This window comes from Coenobita brevimanus, chromosome 77, assembly GCF_032717465.1.
Source record: "Coenobita brevimanus isolate Jiangsu-jjx chromosome 77, ASM3271746v2, whole genome shotgun sequence".
In the NCBI taxonomy this organism is placed as follows: Eukaryota; Metazoa; Arthropoda; class Malacostraca; order Decapoda; family Coenobitidae; genus Coenobita; species Coenobita brevimanus.
Genome location: NC_137030.1, coordinates 15995657 through 16019260, shown reverse-complemented (window position 1 = coordinate 16019260; position 23604 = coordinate 15995657). Strand labels below are relative to the sequence as shown.

At 41.6% G+C, this 23604-nt stretch overlaps 1 protein-coding gene across 1 annotated transcript in view; it reads left to right on the top strand.

Moving 5' to 3' along the window:
- Nucleotides 1–23604, top strand: part of LOC145408504 (protein FAM200C-like) — a 121436-nt gene that overhangs the window by 60167 nt on the left and 37665 nt on the right. The window contains exon 4 of the mRNA XM_080279237.1: nucleotides 19010–19216. Coding sequence (XP_080135363.1) covers nucleotides 19010–19216 — 207 coding nt within the window. The remainder of the gene's footprint in view (nucleotides 1–19009; nucleotides 19217–23604) is intronic.

Here is a 23604-nt window from a genome sequence, read left to right as displayed (position 1 = left end):
AGTAATACTAATAGATGACCAAGTAATAGTAGTAGTAATACATGACCACTAAAGAAATTATAATAGTAATATAATAGACAGCAATTTTTTTTTTAAATAACAGAACAGATTAAGGAAAAACAAATGAAAAAAAAAAATCCATGCACCAGATTACTGGTGTCCTCTGTTCATAAAATATCTGTAACAGTTAGATTTGAACAGCTGTAGGTTGAAGTTTGGAGGGAAACAAACTTTAACCTACTATTAAACGTAATAGTAATAGAAAACCAGTAGTAGACCCCATGTCTGGCGTTTGAATGGCCGGGCAGCTTCACCATCCGGTTATATCGGCGCCACCACGTGAAGGCGTCCCTCTTCACAATGTATTAACGTTGATATGATTGCATTAACTATATTTTATACATTCCTCCTGATATTTTCCTGTATTTTCTCTGTTTTATCCAAGTAATGTCAGAGTAATTCATACTCATCTATCTATCCATCTGTCTATCTATCTATCTATCTTTCAAACTATCCATCAATAGACGTCTTAATCCCAGAAATCTCAAAATGAACTGATCTTGACTTTGGCTCCCTTTTATATATATATATATATATATATATATATATATATATATATATATATATATATATATATATATATATATATATATATATTTTGGAAGGAACGGTTTGCGGGTCTCCTGGCTTTTGATTCCTTCTTTCATACATTAAAAAAAAAAAATAATAATGGCCAAAGACAAGCAGGGCAGTACTCCCGAGGTGGATGGAAAGCTGATGACAGGGAGTGCTGGAGCTCCCGTTTCATCAGCCCTCAGGACTAGTTCCTGACCATCCCCCTTTGCTGAACTTTTTCAGTGTCTCAGTTACACAGAGAGTAGGCCAGCATGCTCTCCAGTACAAATTTCTCTAACTATCTTCACCAAACTACATGCACAGTACACACTACACTTCCTATTCAAAATTCACCAAAAATGGCGTCAATTCACCCAGCCTCGGAGTCCCCAGGGGGGGGGGACCATAAATGCCCCCGCCATCTGCCCCTCTCCTGGTGACGACTCGAGGTGCCTGGAACCACTGTCTGACTCTCTTCTTCTTCATTTCTGCAACATTCGCGGCCTTTCATCTAACTTTCGCTCTGTTGAGCACCACCTCTCTTCCTCTAAACCTCACCTTCTTTTTCTAACGGAGACTCAGCTGTCTGAGACAACTGACAGCAAACCCTTTTCTGTATCCTCCTACTTTCTCTATACTCATTTCAAAGCCAAAGGTGGCTGTTGTGTATACATACGCAACGACTTATCTTGCTCTCGTGTTCCTGAACTTGATTCTTCTGAATTCTCCACACTCTGGCTTCGGCTTTCCTGTCATTCTCTGACTAAATATATCTGTGCTGTTTACTTATCCCCTAATTCTACTGACTATCAAAAATTCTTCAACTATCTTACTTCTACGATGGAACACATTCTGTCCATTTCTCCTTTCTCTGAAATCTCCATTCTTGGAGATTTCAATGTTCACCACCACCTTTGGCTCTCCTCTCCTTTCACGGATCCACCTGGTGAACAAGCCTACATCTTTTCTCTCCTTAATGACCTAGAGCAGCTTGTACAGCACCCTACCTGTATCCCTGACCGCCTTGGAGAGAGCTCCAACATACTTGACCTCTTCCTCACAACTAATCCTTCTGCTTACTCTGTTAATCTTTTCTCTCCGTTGGGCTCCTCCGATCACAACCTTATTACCTTAACCTGTCCTATCACTCCGGTACGGCCTGTGGACCCTCCAGGGAAATGTCGTCTGTGGCATTTTGGAGCCGCGGACTGGGAGGCCCTCAGGCAGTACTTCTTTGATTTTCCCTGGAATGATTATTGCTTCCATGGCCGTGAGCCATCTGAGTGTGCCTTGCGCATTACGGAGGTTATTCTCTCGGGCATGGAAGCATACATTCCTTTCTCATATCCTTTGACTAACGCAAGAAAGCCTTGGTTTAATCACGCTTGTTCTAATGCTGTCCGCAACAAGGAGAAGGCCTACAAAAGGTACCGGAGCCAACCCACCCCTGAATCACATCATCTTTACGTTTCTGCCCGGAATCGTGCTAAGTCTGTTCTTCGCTCTACTAAAAATAATTTCATCCATACTAAATGCTCTCAACTCTCCAACTCGAATTCTTCCCGCTCCTTCTGGCACCTTGCCAAAAATCTTTCTAACAACTTTACCTCATCATCCTTCCCTCCTCTTTTCTACTCTGATGGTTCTGTAGCTATTTCTTCTACTGATAAAGCAGATCTCTTCGCACAGACTTTCTCCTCCAATTCCACCTTAGACGATTCCGGTGCTGTTCCTCCATCACTTCCCCCCTCTGACTTCCTCATGGCTGACATTAAAATTTCTCCAGTTGATGTATTTTCTGCCATCACTGGCCTCAGTACTAACAAGGCATATGGGCCTGATGGGGTCCCTCCTGTTGTTCTCAAGAACTGTGCTTCTGTGCTTACACCCTGCCTAGGCAAACTCTATCACCTTTGTCTGTCAACTTGTACCTTTCCTTCTTGCTGGAAGTTTGCTCTCATTCAGCCAGTCCCAAAGAAGGGTGACCACTCCCAACCCTCCAACTATCGTCCAATTGCTTTAACGTGCTGTATTTCAAAAGTTTTCGAGTCAATTCTTAATAGAAAAATTTTAAGGCATCTTTCCTATCACAACCTTCTTTCCGATCGTCAGTATGGGTTCCGTCAGGGACGCTCCACTGGCGATCTTCTCACCTACCTTTCAGACTCCTGGTCATCCTCCTTTCGGGACTTTGGCGAAAGCTTTGCCATTGCACTTGACATCTCAAAGGCTTTCGATCGAGTCTGGCATAAATCTTTAATTTCCAAACTGCCCTCCTACGGTTTCTATCCTTTTATCTGTGCCTTCATCGCTAGCTTCCTTTCTGGTCGTTCTATACCCGCTGTTGTAGACGGCCATCGTTCTTCTCCTAGATCTATCAACAGTGGTGTTCCTCAGGGCTATGTCCTATCACCAACTCTCTTCCTTTTATTCATCAATGATCTTCTAAGCTGTACATCTAACCCTATCCACTCATACGCTGATGACTCCACCCTTCACCTTTCCATTCAGTTCCCGCAACGCCCATCTCAACAGTTACTTCAAGAAACAAGGGATGAGGCTATGGCACACCTAATGTCTGACTTGGCTCATATCTCTGACTGGGGTAAAAATAATATGGTTGTCTTTAATGCATCGAAGACTCAGTTCTTACACCTATCAACCCGACAAAATCTTCCACAGGTATACCCACTAATGTTTAATAATATTCAGCTTAATCCTGCATCATCCTTGAACATGCTTGGGGTTTCATTTACTCGGGACTTATCTTGGAAAGATCATATTACATCTCTTGTAAAATCTGCTTCCAAGAGATTGGGTGTGCTAAGCCGACTCCGCTCTTTCTTTACCCCTGCACAATTGTTGACCCTATACAGGGGTTTTATCCGCCCCTGTGTGGAGTACAACTCTCATATGTGGGGAGGCTCCCCACATACAGTTCTTCTCAATAGGGTGGAGTCAAAGGCTTTTCGTCTCATTAACTCTCCTCCTCTTACTGACTCCCTTCAACCTCTGTCTCTTCGCCGCACTGTTGCATCTTTATCTCTTTTCTATCGCTACTTTAATGGTCACTGCTCCTCTGAACTGTCTGCTTGCATTCCTCCACCTCTACGACGGGCGCGTAGCACCCGTCTGGCAGCAAACTCTCATCCCTTTTCTGTCCAACTCTCTAATGCAAGAGTTAACCGTTACTCCCAGTCTTTCATTTATGCAACAGGTCAGCTCTGGAACTGTCTCCCTCTGTCTGTATTTCCTGCTGCCTATGATCTCCAGTCTTTCAAACGTAGTGTGTCCAGGCATCTCAAAATGATCGGATCTTGAATTTGGCTCTCTATTGTATTTTGTTTTTCTCTTGGAGGGAACTGTTACTGCGGGCTCATGGCCTTTGGTTCCTTCTTCCTCGCATTAAAAAAAAAAAAAAAATGTCAGTCTTTCTGCCGCTATGAAGCTGCCATTTTCTCCAATCTTCCGCACCACACTCATATGCCTCTTCACCCTAACCCTCCATGGCATCCTAGGTCTTCCTTCTCCCCACTTAGTATACAAGAGCATATTTTTGACACTTTGGCTAAGGTGAGATTCTATAAATATGATAAAATGGTACATAGTAAGCTCGAATATAATACGATGTTCCTTAGTCTTCGCCTAATATGATACCTGTGTTAGTTGTTATTATTCACTTGTTTATTTTTTTGTGCCCTGGATTTCTCTTGAGTAGAACAAAATCTCCAACGTTAGTTGATAGTGAAATGCAGTTGAGGTATTTTTTAGCAACTAAATGGTTATAGTGCCATTTTTTTCTACATATGTATCATTTTGCTTCATCTGGGTCCCACCTACCCCTTTTATAACGGTGAGAAATAGATGATGATGATGGTGATGATGAGGTTGTTGAGTGTAAAGCTGTTCATGATGATGATGATGATGATGATGATCACACTAATAAAGATGATGATGATGATGATGATGATGATGATGATCACACTAATAAAGATGATGATGATGATGATGAGTGAGTAGGGAAGAAATGCTAGCGTCCCTCCTAACTCCACGCGACGGTAGTGGGTCGAGTTGGCAATGAAGGGAAGGCATGAGATGAAGAAGACGAATGTACAGTAAGTGATCAGCGAGAGGTGATGAAGGATATAGGCGAAATTAAAAAAAAAGATGAATGGAGGAGGAGGAAGAAAGCGAAGGATTGTGAGATAAGGACTGAATGTAAAGGAATAGAGGGAGACGAAGAGGGGTGCAAGATGAGGAAAGAAATGACGAAGAGGACGAGGTGAGTAAAAAGATGAGAGAGAGAGAGAGAGAGAATAACACAAGGGATGTATGATACTGGATGGGGATGGGGGGGTTGGGATGGACGGAAGGACAAGCAGACAGGCAAAGAGACAGAAAATGAAAAAGACAGTGAGACAGGCATTGAGACATACATACAGGCAGGCAGACACGGAGAGAGAGACAGGCCGACACGTAGACAGACAGACAGACAACACAAAGACAGACAGACAGGCAGGGACAGACAGGCAGACACGGAGGCAGGAAGAGAGAGGGAGAGAGAGACAGAAGACAGAGACATTAGCAGGAAGAGGAGCAGGCACGATGACAGATAGACAGACGCACAAAGACGGACAGACAAACATAAAGACAGACAGACAGACAGACAAATAAGAAGAAAGACAGACGGACAGACACGGAGACAGACAAACATACAAACAAAAACGGACACAGACAGACAGACAGGCACAGAGACAGACAAGCAGACGAAAACAGGCAAACAGACGTGGAGACAGACGAAGAAACACACACACACACACACACAAACACACACACACACACACACACACACACACACACACACACACACACACACACACACACACACACAGGCAGACAGACAAATAGTCTGGGAGACAGACTCAGAAAAACAAACAGACAGACAGGCACGGTGCCAAAGAAGACGGACACAGAAACAGACAGAGACAAAGGGGAAAAGAAAGAATTACGGTAAGAGAAATATCACGAAAGGCAAAAGAAGAAGAAAGGAAGGGCAGAGATCTGTAAAAGCGATGACGAATGAGTGATGGAAGAGGAAAGAGGGGGTGGTAAGAGAAGACGATAAAGAACAGAAAGGTAAATAGTGGAATGTAATAGAATGAAGCGAGACGGAGAGGGATGTGGAGAGGAAAGAAAGATGGATGCAAACGGTAGAGGTCTAGAAGATGATGGAAGAGAAGGTGGACGGAGAGAGAGAGAGAGAGAGAGAGAGAGAGAGAGGAAGAAGGGGTATAAGAGAGGTGTAAGACATAAAGATAGATGAGAAAATAGGAACAGGTGAAGGAGTGAAATAAAAAGAACGATGTGGAAAATGGGAAGCCAAAGAGTATAGATTACGACAGCGATCACAGAGATTGGGGGAAGAGGAAGCAGAAGAGCGATATGGAAGGAGAAAAGTATAGAGATGAAAGACGAAAAAGGACTTGTGGAAAGCAAGAAAGAAAGCAAGAAAACACAAAAAAGATTAGGGGAAAGGAAATAAAGTAGAGGAATCAAGTGTGACGAGAGAAAAACAAAGGTCTAAGGAAGAGAAGGAGGAAATTCAAGAGAAAGACGATTAACACAGGGAAAAGAAAGAACCAGGATGTATTGCCAGGAGAAGAGGAAAGGGATGATGACGAAGAGAAAGGTGAAAAAAGATTTGGTTAGTGGAAAATAGATGACAGAGCAAGGGAAAAGGAGGAAGGGAGGGAAGGAAGATGGATGCAAGAGGAAGGAGGTCGAGACTGAAATAAGAGGAAGCAAGAGGAAAATGTGGGAGGAGAGGAAGGAGGGAAGAGAGACGGAAAAGAGGAGAGAATATACTGTAATGAGAAAGGAGATTGGCATCGAGAGAGAGAGAGAGAAAGAGAGAGAGAGAGAGAGAGAGAGAGAGAGAGAGATTGTGAAAAACGATATAGCGTATTAAGAAGATGAAAGGAGAAGAGGCAAGGAAAAAGGTGAAAGACATGAAATGGAAGAAAAAATCTATAGGTGTGTTAGGGATCCGAGATTTTCAAAAACATGAACGATAAGTGACAGGAGTCGTGATTCCAATTTTAATGTGAATTTGGATGACAACTCTTCTCCTTTTGTCTTCCCTCTTTCTGTATCTATATTTTACACACCTCATTTATAACAGTGGGAAACTGGATGATGATGATGATGATGATGATGATGATGATTACGGTTATTGTGATGGATGAGGAGTATGAGATAAAGAGAGAAGAAAGAAGAAAGATGGAAAGAAGAAGGAAGCTCGTAATATAAGGGAGTGAATACTGAAATGAAATGAAGTGGGAGCTAAATGGAGGACAAAGAAAAGGATGGAGATAATGAAAGGCGGGATGAATAGGAAGGGGGAAGTGAAATTGATCACGAAAAACAAAATAAGTTAGGACGAGAACTGTGCTGATTTTACTCTAATTTGGCCTAAAACTGCCATCTTTTCATGTTGAATAATGAAATGTAACAACAGACTGACACTACAATACGGTGCTAGTCACGAAGAAGTGCTGTGGAAAGGATCTAGACGCGTAACAATGCCTTTTTCTGCCGCTGAATTACGTGAAATAAGGTGTAAACGAACGATAACATGGATTAGGTTGATGTGAAAGAACCATAGTATGACAAACGATTGGTGCCTGAAGGACGCTAACCCATTCACTGTCAGGGGTCTGTCCCAAGCAGAATAAAATCGTCTTGAAAATACCATGACTAAACATGAAAGTTGTCGGGGTACTGTTTATGAAAAATGTTTCTAACGGAGCTTGAGACCAGCCCCACAGCCGGATGTCTTCTTAACACAACTGAACACATTCATCAAGAGAAAGCAGTAGCAGTGGTAGTTACAAACCCAAGTTAATTTGAATGTGAACCCGGTGTGCTGCAAGATGAAGTTTCCTCTTGCAGCCTACCATCCCCCCTCCTTTCGGGAAATAGGGAAGATGAACGTACGAGAGAGGTGAGCAGGTTGGTTATATCGTTGCCATTGCTGGAAGGCATCTCTCACTAGCAATTTAATGAAAATAAGGAAATGTAAAAGAAGTCAAAGTAGTAAAGAGGTTAAGAGCTAACAGTAAAAGAAGCAGTGAATTGTGAGTGTGTAAGAAACAAGAAAAACAAGAATGGAGAAGTATAAATAAAAACGTATGGATATTAGGCGGGGTTGAGAGAGAGGAACTGCAAAAGAGATGCGGCAGACGGAAGAGAGTGCAAGATAAATAATGGTCAGAGGAGAAAGCAGCAGAAATCGTATGAAATGTGAAGTTAAAATGGAAAAAATTGAAAAAGCGATGAGTAAAATTACCTTCAGTAGAATGCACACCAACACACACACTCACACACACACACACACACACACACACACACACACACACACACACACACACACAAAACATACATAAGGCTTTGCTTATACAAACAAATAAACTTTCAGCAAAGTAGGAGAGAGAGAGAGAGAGAGACAGACAGACAGAGGAAAAACTGACGGATGATCAATACCAGGTAGTCACCTCAGACCTTAGTGAGTCATCCCCACCCCAGGCCAGTTATTCCCAGCTTGTGAGCCAAACCCAGATAGTCACCCTGGTTCAGCCAGTCACCCCACACCAACTCTCCAGCCACAGCTAGTCACCTTCACACTGTCTATACTTGGTCCACTTAACTTGGCCTAAAACTACCACATACCCATACTGAGTGCTGAACAAGAACAAATGAATATCAATAGAATTTTGTGCTGTCGAAAGGATGTAAAGCCTTAATATTGGCTGCGGCAAAATAAACGGTGGAAGTGAGAGACGGCAAAGAAAAAAAAAGAAGGAAAAAGAAAAAAAACTTTGCACCAAGTTAAGGTATGCGAATTATAATCACCCCATCGCAAGCTAATGGCACTTTCCCAGATAGAGTCGGTTTATTTTCATCTTACGTTACTGTGTCAGTCGTAAAACTTGATAATTGTGTCATGATTATGTGAAATCTAATGAGCCTTAGCTACAAAGTAGAAATCAGTCTCTTTGCTAATTGGTCAAGTCAAATCTCCAATCTGTCTAAACTTGCCCATCAACTGAGCTGAAAGGGGCGTGGGATATTAAGCTTTGAACAATCGAACTATAATCACCCTACTGCAGCTAGTCAGCCTTTTCCACCTGTTCAGCACTAGTCATCCTGCCCTAGCTAGTCACTCCAGTCAGTGATGCCGGCAAAAGGGGTGACAACAGGGAACGGGTGTAGTGGACAGATCCTTCATTGTCTGAGACGCTAACGATCGTCCAATCAGGGCCCCTCTCACAATGGACGTACTTTATACACGGAGAGAGAGAGAGAGAGAGAGAGAGAGAGAGAGAGAGAGAGAGAGAGAGAGAGAGAGAGAGAGAGAGAGAGAGAGAGAGAGAGAGAGAGAGAGAGAGAGAGAGAGAGAGAGAGAGTGAGAGAGAGAGAGAGAGAGAGAGAGAGAGAGAGAGAGAGAGAGAGAGAGAGAGAGAGAGAGAGAGAGAGAGAGAGAGAGAATGATTACAACAAATTCTCGAATGAAATAAAGGACTGAATTACCTCTTCTGACCATGATCATCATTATCATACAAATTCCAGATTCCAGCATTATAAATGGGGAAGACAAAATCGCGAAACAGGATGAAGAGACTACTACATCAGCTGAGGTGTTAATGAAGGCTTCAACCCTTCTTGTTCAGAAATATTATCCAAGTTTACTGATATCGTCTAGTGGAATCAAGAACACCACGCAAGACATCATTGCACTGAAGTAGCTAACACATTACTTCAACAGCAAACGTACAGTCATACGCAAAACTTCGCCAAACACCTCCCTGTTGGCAGTGGCATTGGTATGTGTTGCATGAACTGCTTTTTTTTGTGATAAGACTATGAACCAAAGACAAATGTGTTATGAGAATGAATTATGCTCTTTATCGTCTCGGGAAGAATGAGAAATATGGAAATCAGGTTGCAAGGCTGTCATGGGATTGTCGACAAACTTTTACTCATGGGTGTACTAGCTTCTTTGCTATCCTTAGCAATTTCTCTACCTATATCTGGCCGTATGAGGTCCACTGTGGGAGAGTAAAATCCTATGCTAGCCAAACAAAGCATAGGCAGCGCTACGCTGATGCAACCCTCCACATGACCAAGCACATACCCCCACCTTCCTGCACACCTAACCCAGGGCATAACGACCCTTACCTCCCTGAATCTTTTAAAGGTGGGTGTAAGGAGAACGCCTTGAGGACACATAACCTGGGTCTTTCAGATTCCTTGTAGAGGTAGCATTGAAATCTCTAGAAAAATAATAATACAATTTACTTTTTCGTTATTTAAAAAAAATACTTAAGACACAGCATTCTACCTATCGGAAGGTACCAGTTCAGTCTAAGACACATAACTACGTGAAATTTCATGACTCTACAGTGAATACTTTCTGAGTTCAGGCCGGGAAACGAAATCTCTACACCTGGCCAGCCGCTCTGCCGCCCAGCTCTACGGACGGACACCTATTGATCTCGGTGATAACAACACCCTCCTCTGACTTTATCAGGTGGAGGGTAAAAATTGTAAAAGATGTCTAGAGCGAGAGTGGTGCATGTAAAAATCGAATCAGTGTAATGTTTATATGTGTGTGTGTGTGTGTGTGTGTGTGTGTGTGTGTGTCTTGTATTCGTACAGCGACAGAGCTCGAACTTATGTTCTTTCACTTTAACTTGACCCAGATTTTCGTCCTTTTGCAACATACGTCATGTAACTCAGTGATAGAAAAAGACAATGCTGCAATTCAGCATCCATTCCATAACATTTCTTCCAATACTATATTCTGGTATTTAGATGTTACTACAGCTCAACATTAAAATGAAATGTTGATAATTTCAGATCAAGGTATGTTATGTAGAGTACAGTACAGTATATGAAAGGACTTATAGCCACATTTCACTTTACATGTCTGCCACAGTTTCAGATTCGTACCTCATGCTCAAAGTACATGCAGATCCTTATTTCCCTAATACACTTCGTACTCCCCAGTACACTTCCCACTCCCCAGTGTACACATCATACCCCCCCAGTTCACTTTCCACTCCTCAAAACACTATTCAACTCTCCATTAATGTGTATAGCGCCGACTCAGTTTTTCTCTCGTTCAGGATATCCACAGTATCAATCTCCCTCTTCCATCTGCCCGATGGATACATGACCCTTCCCTTCACCCTCCCCAGACTCACTCCCGACACTGCTTCAAGACGTACAGTACGGCACCTCACTTCTCCCTCACCAGTTCTCCCTCCAGTTATAGCCCTCTATTTCTTCCACTTTCCCCTCACCCTGCTATAAAATCCATCCACTTCTTACTGCCCATCAAAACATAAGACACATCCTCCCCTCACCTAGATTTTCTTCTCTTCCCCTACCCATTACTTACTTCCCTGAGCACACCAAGAAGATTCAACGACACTTCCCCCGCTAACCTACTGCCCTCACAATTGCAGCCCTTCATATCTCTTCCCCCTGCCTCCTTTCCCCAGTTTATTTCTCCTTTCCATTCTTCTCCCACCTCTTTCCATTCACTTCTCCCCCCTCCCTTCTCCCTCCTACTCCCATTCGAGTCCCTTTCATCCCTCCCTCCCACCTTCCTGAGTCACTTCCCCTTCCCTCCCTCTTGCAGCCCCCAGTCACCTCTCCTTCCTCCTTCACTTCTTCCGCCCCCTCACTTCTCCCTCCCTCCTCCCACCCACTTCCCTTCACTTCCCCCTCTTGACGTCCATCTCCCTTCATTCACTCCCTAAGCCCCATCAAGACACACAGCACCTCCCTCGTTCCTTCCAGCCCCCAGCTTCCCATCTGAAAACACCGGGGAACATTTGGATCCTCGTTGTGGAGAGAGTCATTCCGTCCTCCACTCTCCCTTTCCCCTTCCCACCTTCCCACTTTCCCGCTGCTTTCTCGCTGATTGGCTGGTTTGGTGCGTATGGCCTAATGAGTTTGACCATTCACAGCTTTGAAAGTGAAAAGAGGATGATTCGTTTAGAGACAAATCTAAAACATGGACTAGAATAACTTTGCATTTGGTCTGGATAGTGCCTGTTTCAATGCAGGAATGTTTAGTATTCTTCACCACAAAAGCCATCAGAGTCGTTAGAGCTGTGTGAGGATACAAATAAATGAATGAACAAATACACACAATAAGTAAATAAATAAAATATATTTATTATTATATAAAATAAAACAATTGAATTTGCACCCATTTGTGACTACGAATGCCCAAATTTATTAGCTTTCGATGTGAGGCCAACCATTACCTTCAGAACTGCAGAGAGAGAGAGAGAGAGAAAGATGGGATGAATTATCAGTGCATTTATTTGTGACCATAGGTAGCATAATTCCTGTGAACAATTTAATATTTTTTTGCCAGAGTGCTAATCAGACCATTCAGAGATGTTTACATGAAAAACGATGATGGTGGAGAAACGCCTAATTGATTATGCTTTTGGAATAACTCAGCATTCTGGGAGACTCGAACTAGCCGAGGTTTTGCGATTACTGTAATTATAATTTTCCGTCATGTGAACAGTCTTCAGAGTTGCCTATTAACAAGAGAGACTGCATGTAGCATGGGTCTGTGTTTGTGAGTGGAACTGACTTCAAGTGCTGTGAATTTCATCCAGAGTTCACTCGCTCCAAAAATTTACTGTAATTTTTCCATCTGTCCATTGCAAAACTGTGGACGATGCATTTGAAAAATAATCTCTAGTAAATTCTCATGGATGTGTCTGTTGTGTTTATCAATACGCTTTAACCTGAGGCATCCGATCGACATATGGGTACGTCGCAACATTTTGTCACAGCTTGTCCCGTCGACGTACTGGTACGTCGCACAATTGCAAGGTTCATAATTTGCATAATTTTCAATTTTCGCACTTGATTTTTCGTACGTATACACGGGACATCTTTCTTTATTCCTCTGCAAGATGCCAGGCAGGGACAATACCTTACACCGCATAACCTCCCCCCCCCCCTGCATGCCATTGTCTCGGCAACTCACCTGTTACCAGTGACCTAGCCAATAAAGACATTCAGGGCCAGAGTGATTCCCCAATCGATGACAATGTGGAGGACAAAGTTTACTTAGCATTAGAGGAAGAAACAGTCAGAAATTATGATCAGGTAATGTCGCCAAAAAAGGTCAGGTATGTTGATGAGTTAGTGAGCGAAACAATGCTTTTAATGCCTATATTACTGTTTGAAAACCAATATACTCTCCTACTACATATAAATTCGTACCAAATAAATAAATAAATACCGTTTATGAGTGGTGTGGAATAGTTACCCTCCCATAGAACTCGTTTTCTTTGGAGCCAGCCTGATAGAAAACCCAGTAAGGTGAGGAGGTACTGCTCCCTGTATTGAGTATTTTAAACCTCAGGTGAGAGATTTCTCCATGAATTTTCGATGTTTCTCACCACAAGCGGAGGATTTAAAAAATTATTTTTCCAAAACAGCTCGGGATTGAGGGGTGTCGGAGGTGCGAAATAGCTCGGGACCTGATGGGTTAAAAATTAATTTTTTACAACAAAGAAAACACATATCTCTCGGAAATATTTGCCTTATGAGAACAAAGGCAAACCCGAACAACTCTCCTTCTGGAACCATCGATAATCTGGTTTCAGATACTCTTTGGAACCAATGTACATCCTTAAAAAAAAAAAAAATAATGCGCCACATCAAGCGCTTTGAAATGTGGGCGAGGTACTATATTATGAAATATGGGCCACCCTACGATAGCAGTTGAAATATTAGTAGTAGTACTCTGAAATATTACACAAATTATACCGGTATATATATATATATATATATATGGCAGTTTGGGGTTCCAACGTACTATCCTCACTCGTGTCTGGAGTGTGCTCATCTCCATAACCGTCATAAGCGAATGTTGCGACACATTTTTTTTTAACTGATTGTGTCATATGTTTTATACATCACCCAACAGAACAGCTTACCTGCCCTACTTGTGGCATTTTATCTCAGTATATATATAACCCATTTTTTCCACCCATCATCTAGTAGATGAGTTTAACTTGTCCTACTTGTAAATAATTTATCCCAGTGCAGGACACACTTTTTATATATACCACCTGAAACAAATTTGACTTGCCCAACTTGCGAGTAATTAATCCCATTACATGACGCATATTATACGAACAATCATCCGACAGAACAGTCCGACCCGCCATACCTGAAATAGTTCATCCTGGTACATGTATGGGCCTTGTTTTGTCAGGGATGTCCTCCAAAATATCGCAACTTTTTCGATACATATCGTACTTAAGGTGACCAGAGTCCCGCTTTTAGACGGGACAGTCCCGCTTTTTGGATGTCTGTCCCGCATTTCTAATTGTGACTAGAATGTCCCGCTTTTTAAGCAAATTTTCGTAAGTGTCCCACTTTTAGAAAATTACTATTACATAATAGCATGACCTTATTTCATGAAAATAGGATGAATTAGAAAAATTATGCATAAACCTAACTGAATGAAATACCGAATTATTAATATAAAATCTGTAATACTCACTAGCTGGTAACTTTGGTCAACCCATTCACCGTACCGTACGGTGTGTTCGGAATTCGCATGAGACGTTAGTATTTGATTAGCAGTCTTAGGGTGAGAGTAGTGCAAGAGCGGTTATTGTCACTCACGTTAGTGAATATATATATATATATATATATATATATATATATTGCCAGACGCCTCAACCCCGTTTGGGTGGCCACAAACAAATCCCTTCCAAGTCGCCCTGTCCCCCGCCATTTCACTACCCTGCTCCCAACTCACACACCCCTCTCTCATATACCTCTCCACCCCATCCCTCCATCTCATGCTCGGCCTCCCCCTCCCTCTTCCCCCCTCAACCTCACTCACATACACTCTCTTCGTCAGTCTTTCACCCTCCATCCTCTCCACATGGCCAAACCACCTCAGTGTGTTCCTCATAACGCTTCCTATCACATCCACATCAACACCACAACGCTCCTTTATATCCTCATTCGTCAGCCTGTCTCTCCATGTGACTCCACAGGCTCCTCTTAAATAACTCATTTCCACTGCTCTCACTCTTGACTTGTGTCCTTCCAACAACGTCCAAGCTTCACTTCCGTACGTTAGAGTTGGTATCAGAATACTGTCATGTAGTAACTTTTTCACTTCCATGCTCACTTCCCTGTTTCTTATCACTGCTTTCAAAGAACCAGCAACCTTTCTTCCCTGCTGTACCCTTTCAAGCACTTCACCCTCCAAACCTCCATCCTTACTCATCACACTACCCAAGTACTTAAACGTACTCACATCTTCCAATTCCTCACCATCCAACCTCACTGTACATTCACTGACTTCACCTCTCTCAAAGACCATCACTTTACTCTTCCCTACATTCACCTTTTATATTCCGTTTCTTACACACTCTCCCAAACTCATCCACCAAGCCTTGCAGCTCCCCTTCGTCTTCACTCAACAACACAGTATCATCTGCAAACAACAGTACAGGGAGTTTCCAAACACTATCCTCTCTCACCAGGGCCACTCCAACATCCACTACCCTACCTTGTACCTCTTTTATTACCCCATCCATGTACAGATTGAACAACCATGGAGACATGACACATCCCAGTTTCAACCCAACTTTCAAAGAGAAAAATTCACTTAGTTCACCATCCACACGCACTGCAGCCTTCGCACCATCGTACATACTCTTCAAAACATTCAAGAACTTCCCATCTACTCCATATATTCTTAACACTTTCCACAATCCTTGTCTATCCACCCTGTCATATGCTTTCTCCAAATCCATGAAAGCCGCATACAACTTCTTTCCCTTCTCTAGAAACTTTTCCACTAAAGATCTAAGAATGAATATCTGATCTACACAACCTCTTCCCTTCCTAAAGCCTCCCTGTTCTTCTCCAACTAATTTCTCTGTTCTTTCTCTAACTCTGTCAATAAGTATCCTACCATACACTTTTCCTATTATACTAAGAAGACAAATGCCCCTATGATTACCACACACTTCTTTTTCCCCTTTTCCTTTGTACAAGGGAATAATTATACATGACTTACCAATCCTCAGGGACTCTACTTTCCTCCCAGGCCAATCTGCACATCTTCCACATCCATTCTACTACTATCTCTCCCCCATGCTTCAGCATTTTACCACACGCTCCATCAATTCCTGGGGCTTTCCCCAATTTAACTTTCTTCATTGCTTCCACAACTTCTATCCTACTGATTTCTTTCTGTTTTCTCACCTCCATCCTTCTCCCAGCCATTCCCCAGCCACTTATACTCGCGTTACTTCCATCCTCTACGTTCAACAATTCCTTAAAGTGTTCTCTCCATCAGCTCACTCTTTCTCCCTTCTCCACTTGTAATATACCATTTTTATCTTTCACTCCCCTGCTAACTTCACTTCCACCCTGTTTTACTCTTTTCACCTCTTTTCAGAACATTTTCTTACAGTCCCTCCACTTTACACTCAAATTCCTTCCAAATTCCTCATGCACTCTCTTCTTACTCTCTCTTACTAATCTTTTCACCTCTCTCTTTCTTTCTACATATAACTCTCTCTTCCGCCTCTCAACTTCTTCCACGCCCCTATTTCTCATCCATTCATTGTATGCTTTCTTCTTTTGTGCCACAGCCTGTTTCACCTCTTCAGTCCACCACGCTGTTCCTTGCACCCCCCTCCGTCTTCTCTTCCTTCCACACACATCACATGCTGCACATATTTCTTCTGTAAATATCCTACACACACCTTCCACGTCTCTCATCTGCTCCAATTCATATTTGCCCAATCGTTCCTCCACTTCTCTCTTATACTCTGCCTTTTTCTCATCCTCTTGTAACCTTTCCACTTTCCTTGCAACTATATGGAGCCCCTGTGGTGCAGTGGTAGAGTGTGCGTTTCGTACACGGGTGAACCAGGGTTCGTGCCCAGCCAGGGTAATAAACTTTGGGAGTGTTCACCCAGCTATGTACTGCATTGGCAGACACAAGGGGTGCTGTGGTTGAACCAGTGTCGCTTATTATAAAGTATGCTTGCACCCAGTCCGCTTGCGCGGGCCGATTACACATGGTTCACAGACTACACACACATCCAAAGCCACTCCAACACTACAAATACACTTACAAGCACTTCTGACCCTGCATACAATCTCTACCAGACAGCCTAAGCCACTTAGTAGAGATACATTGGCTGTATCGTCCCAACTTCGGTCGGGATAGGACGGTCCTGCAGTGGATACTCAAACGGCTGCTGCTGCTGATATATATATATATATATATATATATATATATATATATATATATATATATATATATATATGTGCGCGTGCTGGGGGGGGGGAAGAGATAGTTTCCCGCTTTTAGCTCCAGATAAATCTGGTCACCTTGATCGTACTATATATTGGAAAACTGACATACCAGCTTTATATAGCTGGTATCAAAGAAACTTAAAGTGATAATATTTTGTAATAACGAATTACCACAGAAAACGAGTAGTTGCATATTACACAAATTAGGATGGACCTTATCATTGTTATAAGGAGCCCTAGTTTTTTGTCCCCCAAAAGTTCAGCTGATTATATCGATTTTTCCGTAATTTACCGTAATATTAATGTCTGTAACATTATGACGGGGTCTGACTATATATAATGAGAAAGGCTTTGGACAGTTTGAAGAATATCCACGACTTGTAATAAGAAGCGTTTTGACAATAAACTGAAGACTCTTTGGGAATATGAGACATGTCGCCTGTTTATAATAAGTCTTTATTTGTAATGGAAAGGCACGTGACAGTTTACAACATTTCTCTGATCTGTAATGAATAACTTTTGAATGTGTGATAGAGGTATAGGGGTTAACGAAGCTGGGGAACTGAGAATCGATCGAGCTGGCTGGCTGGATTTTGTGCATGACCAGGGTTTAGTACCCATTTTTAACAAGACAATCGTCGGACTGACTCTGTCGGACAGATGAGAGTAAAATTAAGTGTGGAATGTTTTTTGACCTATCACCTTGAACCAGGATTCCTGGGGCTTTAATGGTGAGTTAATGGGAGTGTGGCTCCTTCAACTGGGCAATGTTTGGCAAGTATATCATTCTGTTATTATTATTTTTATTATTATTGATCTCCACCTATTACCACTGGTAGAGATCTTTGTATCCATCATTATTTTTATCAATGTTATTATCAATCTCCACCTATTACAGTAGCTGGAGATCTTTGAATCTGTCATTTTTATTATCATTATTAGTCTTCACCTACTACGTGGGTGGAGACCATTGTTTTTGCGGCATTATTATTATTATTCCCGCCTCAGAGTCTCGCAACGATTCCAGGAGAACTGGAGACTGTGCATGGAATCTGCAGGGCCCAGGTTATATGTCCTGGCATGGACCATTACTGATAGAAAAAAAATATCCAAATCTCCCTTACTGGATCACGGTCATTGTACAAAACAGTGGCAGACACATGCTTTCTTTGAGACTTCTCAAGGAATCTGAAGGGCCGAGGTTATGTGTTCTGGTATGGGCTAATGGCATTAGGGAAAAAATCCAAATTTCCCCAATGGAGTCAAGGTCATTTTAAGAAACGGTAGCAGACAATGAGTGGTCAGCTTTCTTATTCTTATTCTTATTCTGCTGCTGCTTCTGGTGGATTTTATTACACGGAGGCCTTTGGAGACATAAGAGTGGTACCTTATAAGGTAATTTCACATGGAAAATCCAAAACTATCAGCTGACACCTGGAGTGGCGCCATCTAGCGACAACTTTTGTAAAAATGCTTAATCAGGGCACTTTGTTAAGGCACCTCCAAAATCTGGGTAGTGGATCTCTCTGTTAAGGGTAGCTAATTTTTACAACAGTCTGTTTAAAACAAGAGTCTCGCCGCAGATGCCAGAGCAATTCTACTTTTGTCTCCACCGACACACTATTGTTTTCACTGGTATTATTAGTCTCCACCCACTACGTAACGGAGGCTGTTGTTTTCGTTGGTTGTATCAATATTATTCTCTCCTCTCCCCAGAATCTCAAAACGATTCCAGGAGAACTGGTGACTGCACAAGGAATCTGAAGAGCCTACGTTATGTGCCCTGGCATGGGCCATTGCTGATAGGAAAGAAAAAAATCCAAATCTCCCCAGTGGGGTCAAGGTCATTGTAAGAAACAGTAGCAGACACACGTTCTTCGAAACCTTTGTAAGATCCCTTCTTGATGTTACACAAGACGTTACCTTGGGGTCTTCAGATCTTGTTCATATTAAAAATACCTTATCCCAAGAGTATTTTCTCTGCCCAAAGTGTCCGCGCCCAGCGAGTCCTCTGGTGGGCTGCCGGGTTGCCCTGGCGGAAAGCTGGGTGGCCCACCAGTGGACCCTGGTGGGTGGCAGTTGCCCACCAGGAGATGCCCCTGGCAAAAGCCATCCCCACTGACCGGGCTAATGTACAGTATGACCCGGCTCCCTCTACAGGAGGAAGTTATCTTTAAACAACAACAACAACCCAAGGGTAAGATTCTTTGCTGCAGCTACACGACGAAAGTATGTTATTATCATAAATTCGGCCTCAGAGCCTCCCAACGTTTCCCAAAGAACCGGAGACTGCACAGTGAACCTGAAAGGCCCGGGTTGTGTCCTGGCATGGACTACTGCTGATAGAAAAAAAAAAATCCTAATCTCCCTAATGGGGTCAAGGTCACCAAGAACTAGTAGATGGAAACTAGTGACTGTCCGTAGGACAGTTACAAAGTTCGTTATTAATATTGTTATTATTATTATTATTATTATTATTATTTTATTATTATTATTATTATTATTATTATTACTATTCCATCACTTTTCGTCTCTGATTTTCATCATACTTAATGGGAATGTACTCGTACAGCACGATGATCCCATTACACTGACCCAGTTTCAGTGACCTTGACCTACTTTTCAAGGTCACAGGTCGGGGAAAAAAATTCAACATGAACTTACTACATGATAGATACATGAACTTGGAAATAAATCCAGTGATAAAACAATTTTCCAGAAATTTGTATGGAAAAAAACTTTAAGATTATTCATGCGTGATATTACGATATTTTGAACACTCAGTTTTTCAATTGCTGTTCCATACAGAGGGAAAAAAAAAAAAAAAAAAAAAGAGGCACTTCTTGGCCTTAAAGGTTTTGTCTCGTCCTGGCCCAGGTCTGTGTACTTTTTGGTTGTAGTTTAACTAATGGTTTTGAGTTACTAAAAAAAAAAAAAAAAAAAAAAAAAAAAAAACATAAGTTGTGCCTGTCAGCAGTAGTTTCATAAGTGGAGACCAGTAACTGCCTCTGACAGCTACAGTCTTTTAGTTGTTATTATTATTATTCCGTCTCTTTTCCTCTCCAATTGTTATACTTATTGAGGATGTAGGCTACAGCATCATGACCCACTTACACTAACCCGTTTCAGGGAACTTCACTGTTTTAAGATCATGGGTCCAAAATTGTAAAAAATAAAAAAAAATCATAAATTTTCAAGCTGTTTACTCCAGAACTGTCATATATACAGAACACTGAAGGAAATCCCTTGATAAAATTATTTTCAAAAATTTGTGTGAAAAATTTTGGTCATTCATGTGTGACATAGGATATTTCGGACATTCCATTTTCAAGTGGCCTTCCATGCAGGAAAAAACAAAACAAAAATGAGGGACTTTCGGGCCTTAGAAGTTTTGGCTTATCCTGGACCAGGACTGTACACTTTTAGGTGGTAGTTTGACCAAAGGTTTTTGAGTTTTTACACACACACACACACACACACACACACACACACACACACACACACACAAACATCAGTGCCCTTGAGCTACTTTTCAAGGTCACAGGTCCAAAATATTCCAAAAATCATGAATTTTCAACCTCAATTAACTCCAAAAATATTATAGATACATAAGCATGGAAGGGAATCCCGTGATAAAATTGTTCAAATATTTGTATCTGAAGGTCATTAATGTGTGACATTATATTTCGGGCACTCCTCTTTTCAACTGTTTTTCCATAAGGGAAAAACCATAACAGAAATGAGGCACTTCTTGGCCATAGAAGTTTTGTCTGTTCCTGGACAAGTGTGTAAACATTTTGATGGCAGTTTGACCAACAGTTATTTAGGTATTATAAAAGAAAAATTCATATCTCATCTACAGAAAGATAAAAGTAGATGATGTATATTCCAGTTTCCACTCAATTATGCCGGCGTGACACAAGGGTCAGTTCTGGCGCCAACCCTATTCCTAATTCATATTAATGATCTCTTATCTGTCACCCATAATCCAATCCATTCAAATGCAGATGACTAAACACTTCACAGTTCATTCATTCCTAAACACCCATTCACAGAGTTTAATATCTCTTAACTCAAAACTCACTACAGCCATCTCCATAAATCAAGACTTATCTAGGATCACTAAATGGCGACAAAATTACCTTGTCTCATTTAATGCCAATAAAACCAAATATATACAGTTTACTAATAGACAGATATTGCCAGATTCCTATATTTACCTTCAATGCTACAAATATTCCTGTCACTAAAAGTATTGAAATTCTTGGTGTTTCACTTAACAATGCCCTCAGCTAAACCTCTCACGTCAGATCACTTGCTAAAAACCGCCTCAAAGAAACTAGGATTATTATACAGATTTCATAGCCTCTTCACTGATGAGCAGCTAGCTATAACTTATGACATGTGCATTTTCAACTTGAATATTGCTCACCTTTGTGGAATGGCTGTGGAGAGGTTGCACTAAAACAACTAGTCAAAATTCAATACAAAGCTGTTGGAATTATTAATAACCCTGCTATTTAAGTAGCACAAAAACATCTTGTCAAAATTCAGAACAAAGCTGTTGAAATTATTAATAACCCTACTGTTACAAATGAACTACCTCCCCTGCAAGTAAGAAGAAATGTTGCCTCCCTTGCATTATTTTACAGATACTTTTATGGCAAATGCTCAAAGTTACATCCATTCTGTCACCTCTTCATGCCATCCCTCGCTCTACACGGACATCTGGTAGCGCTCATGACTGGAATGTCACACAGCCATATTGCAGAACTTCCACCTATCAGAATTCTTTTTTTCCCCCAACTGCATCTCTTTGGAACTCGCTTCCCCAGAGTTGTTTCCCACCAAACTTCAATCTACAGCTGTTCAGATCTAACTGTTACAGATGATTTATGAATGGAGGACACTAGTAATCTGTTGTATGTATTATAATTTTTTTTATTCATTTGTTTTTCCTTCCTCCGCTGTTATTGAAAAAAAAAAAAAAAAAAACGTGCTTCTCAGGAATACTCTCATACGTGGAGATCAGTTTATGTGTCTGACTGTTACAGTCTTCTGGAAATTATTATTTTTTTAATTATTATTTATTTATTTATTTATTTGCCTCTTTGGACCCTACCTTGCCTCACCTTTTTTTGTGAAAGGAGATCTGGATGATGATAATGGTGAAAAACCTTATAGGAGTGTGTGACATTCCTACATATTAATGACCACGTAGCAAATGAAAAACTTCAAGATAATCTGAAACACATCCACGACTTATATGAGTAACTGAAAAACGAACTGAAAATCTTGGACTGAAATTTGTCGTTGGACTAAATGACTTTAAGGTAAAAGTTTGGAACACTGCTGACCCACGACGACTGCCTTTACGGAGAATGGAAAACTAAATACATTCTTCAAATATTAAATAGACTGTGTGAAAGGTTGAAGATATTAGCATCGATCCATTTCATTACAGTTAATAACAAGACAGTAAACACTGGCATTCGAAACCCTGCACTGTCATCTTCGGAGCTCAACAAACTTCTCAGTATAATAAGTTTGTTGACTTAAAGGTGGCTTAATATTACTGTCCTCAGTTGTCCAATCTATCTATCTATCTATTGCCAGACGCCTCAATCCCGTTTGGGGTGGCCACAAACAAATCGCCTCCAAGTCGCCCTGTCCCCCACCATTTCACTCCCCTGCTCCCAACTCACACACCCCTCTCTCATATACCTCTCCACCCCATCCCTCCATCTCATCCTAGGCCTCCCCCTCCCCCTTTCCCCCTCCACCTCACTCACATACACTCTCTTCGTCAGTCTTTCACCCTCCATCCTCTCCACATGGCCAAACCACCTCAGTGTGTTCCTCATAACGCTTCCTATCACATCCACATCAACACCACAACGCTCTTTTATATCCTCATTCGTCAGCCTGTCTCTCCATGTGACTCCACAGTAGATATTTGCTTCAGTTTTCTGTGGACTGTTAAATGAACCAATCAGCCTTTTACATAAAAAATAAATAAAGATAAAATGTACTCTATCTATCACCACATCGCCATACAGTGTCACCAAATCACAGGTTCATATTAACAGGATTTTTAGATGAGTTTCTGATGACGGTTGTATATCGAAAGATCAACATTTAGGAATTTCAGAGTAGAATTGTCTGGATAATAATCAGAACTGCTTGCATATCGAATGGAGGCTGTCATCCCTGGCATATATATAAAATGGGAAACAGATCCTTCCTTCACTGCCAGGTCGCAATGAGAATCTGGTTAAGTAAATGATTCAATAAGTAGGCATATAAGTAAAAATGTAGGTAGGTCAGTAAGCATGTAAGTAAGTAGGTACGCAAATGAGGTGGCTAGTAAGAACGTAAGTAAGCCTGAATGACGAGGGGCCACAGCTCACACACACTACCGGGTAAAATTTGTAAGAGTTGAGTAAAACTGTGAATTTGTGGCTGCGACATAAACTGGCGTGGGGAAGAAGGAAGGAGGAGGGGACAGAGAGATAAGGAAGTGGAGGGAAGAAAAGAGTGAGGACGGAATGAGAGGGAATAAATGAATGATGGAGAGAGAGAGAG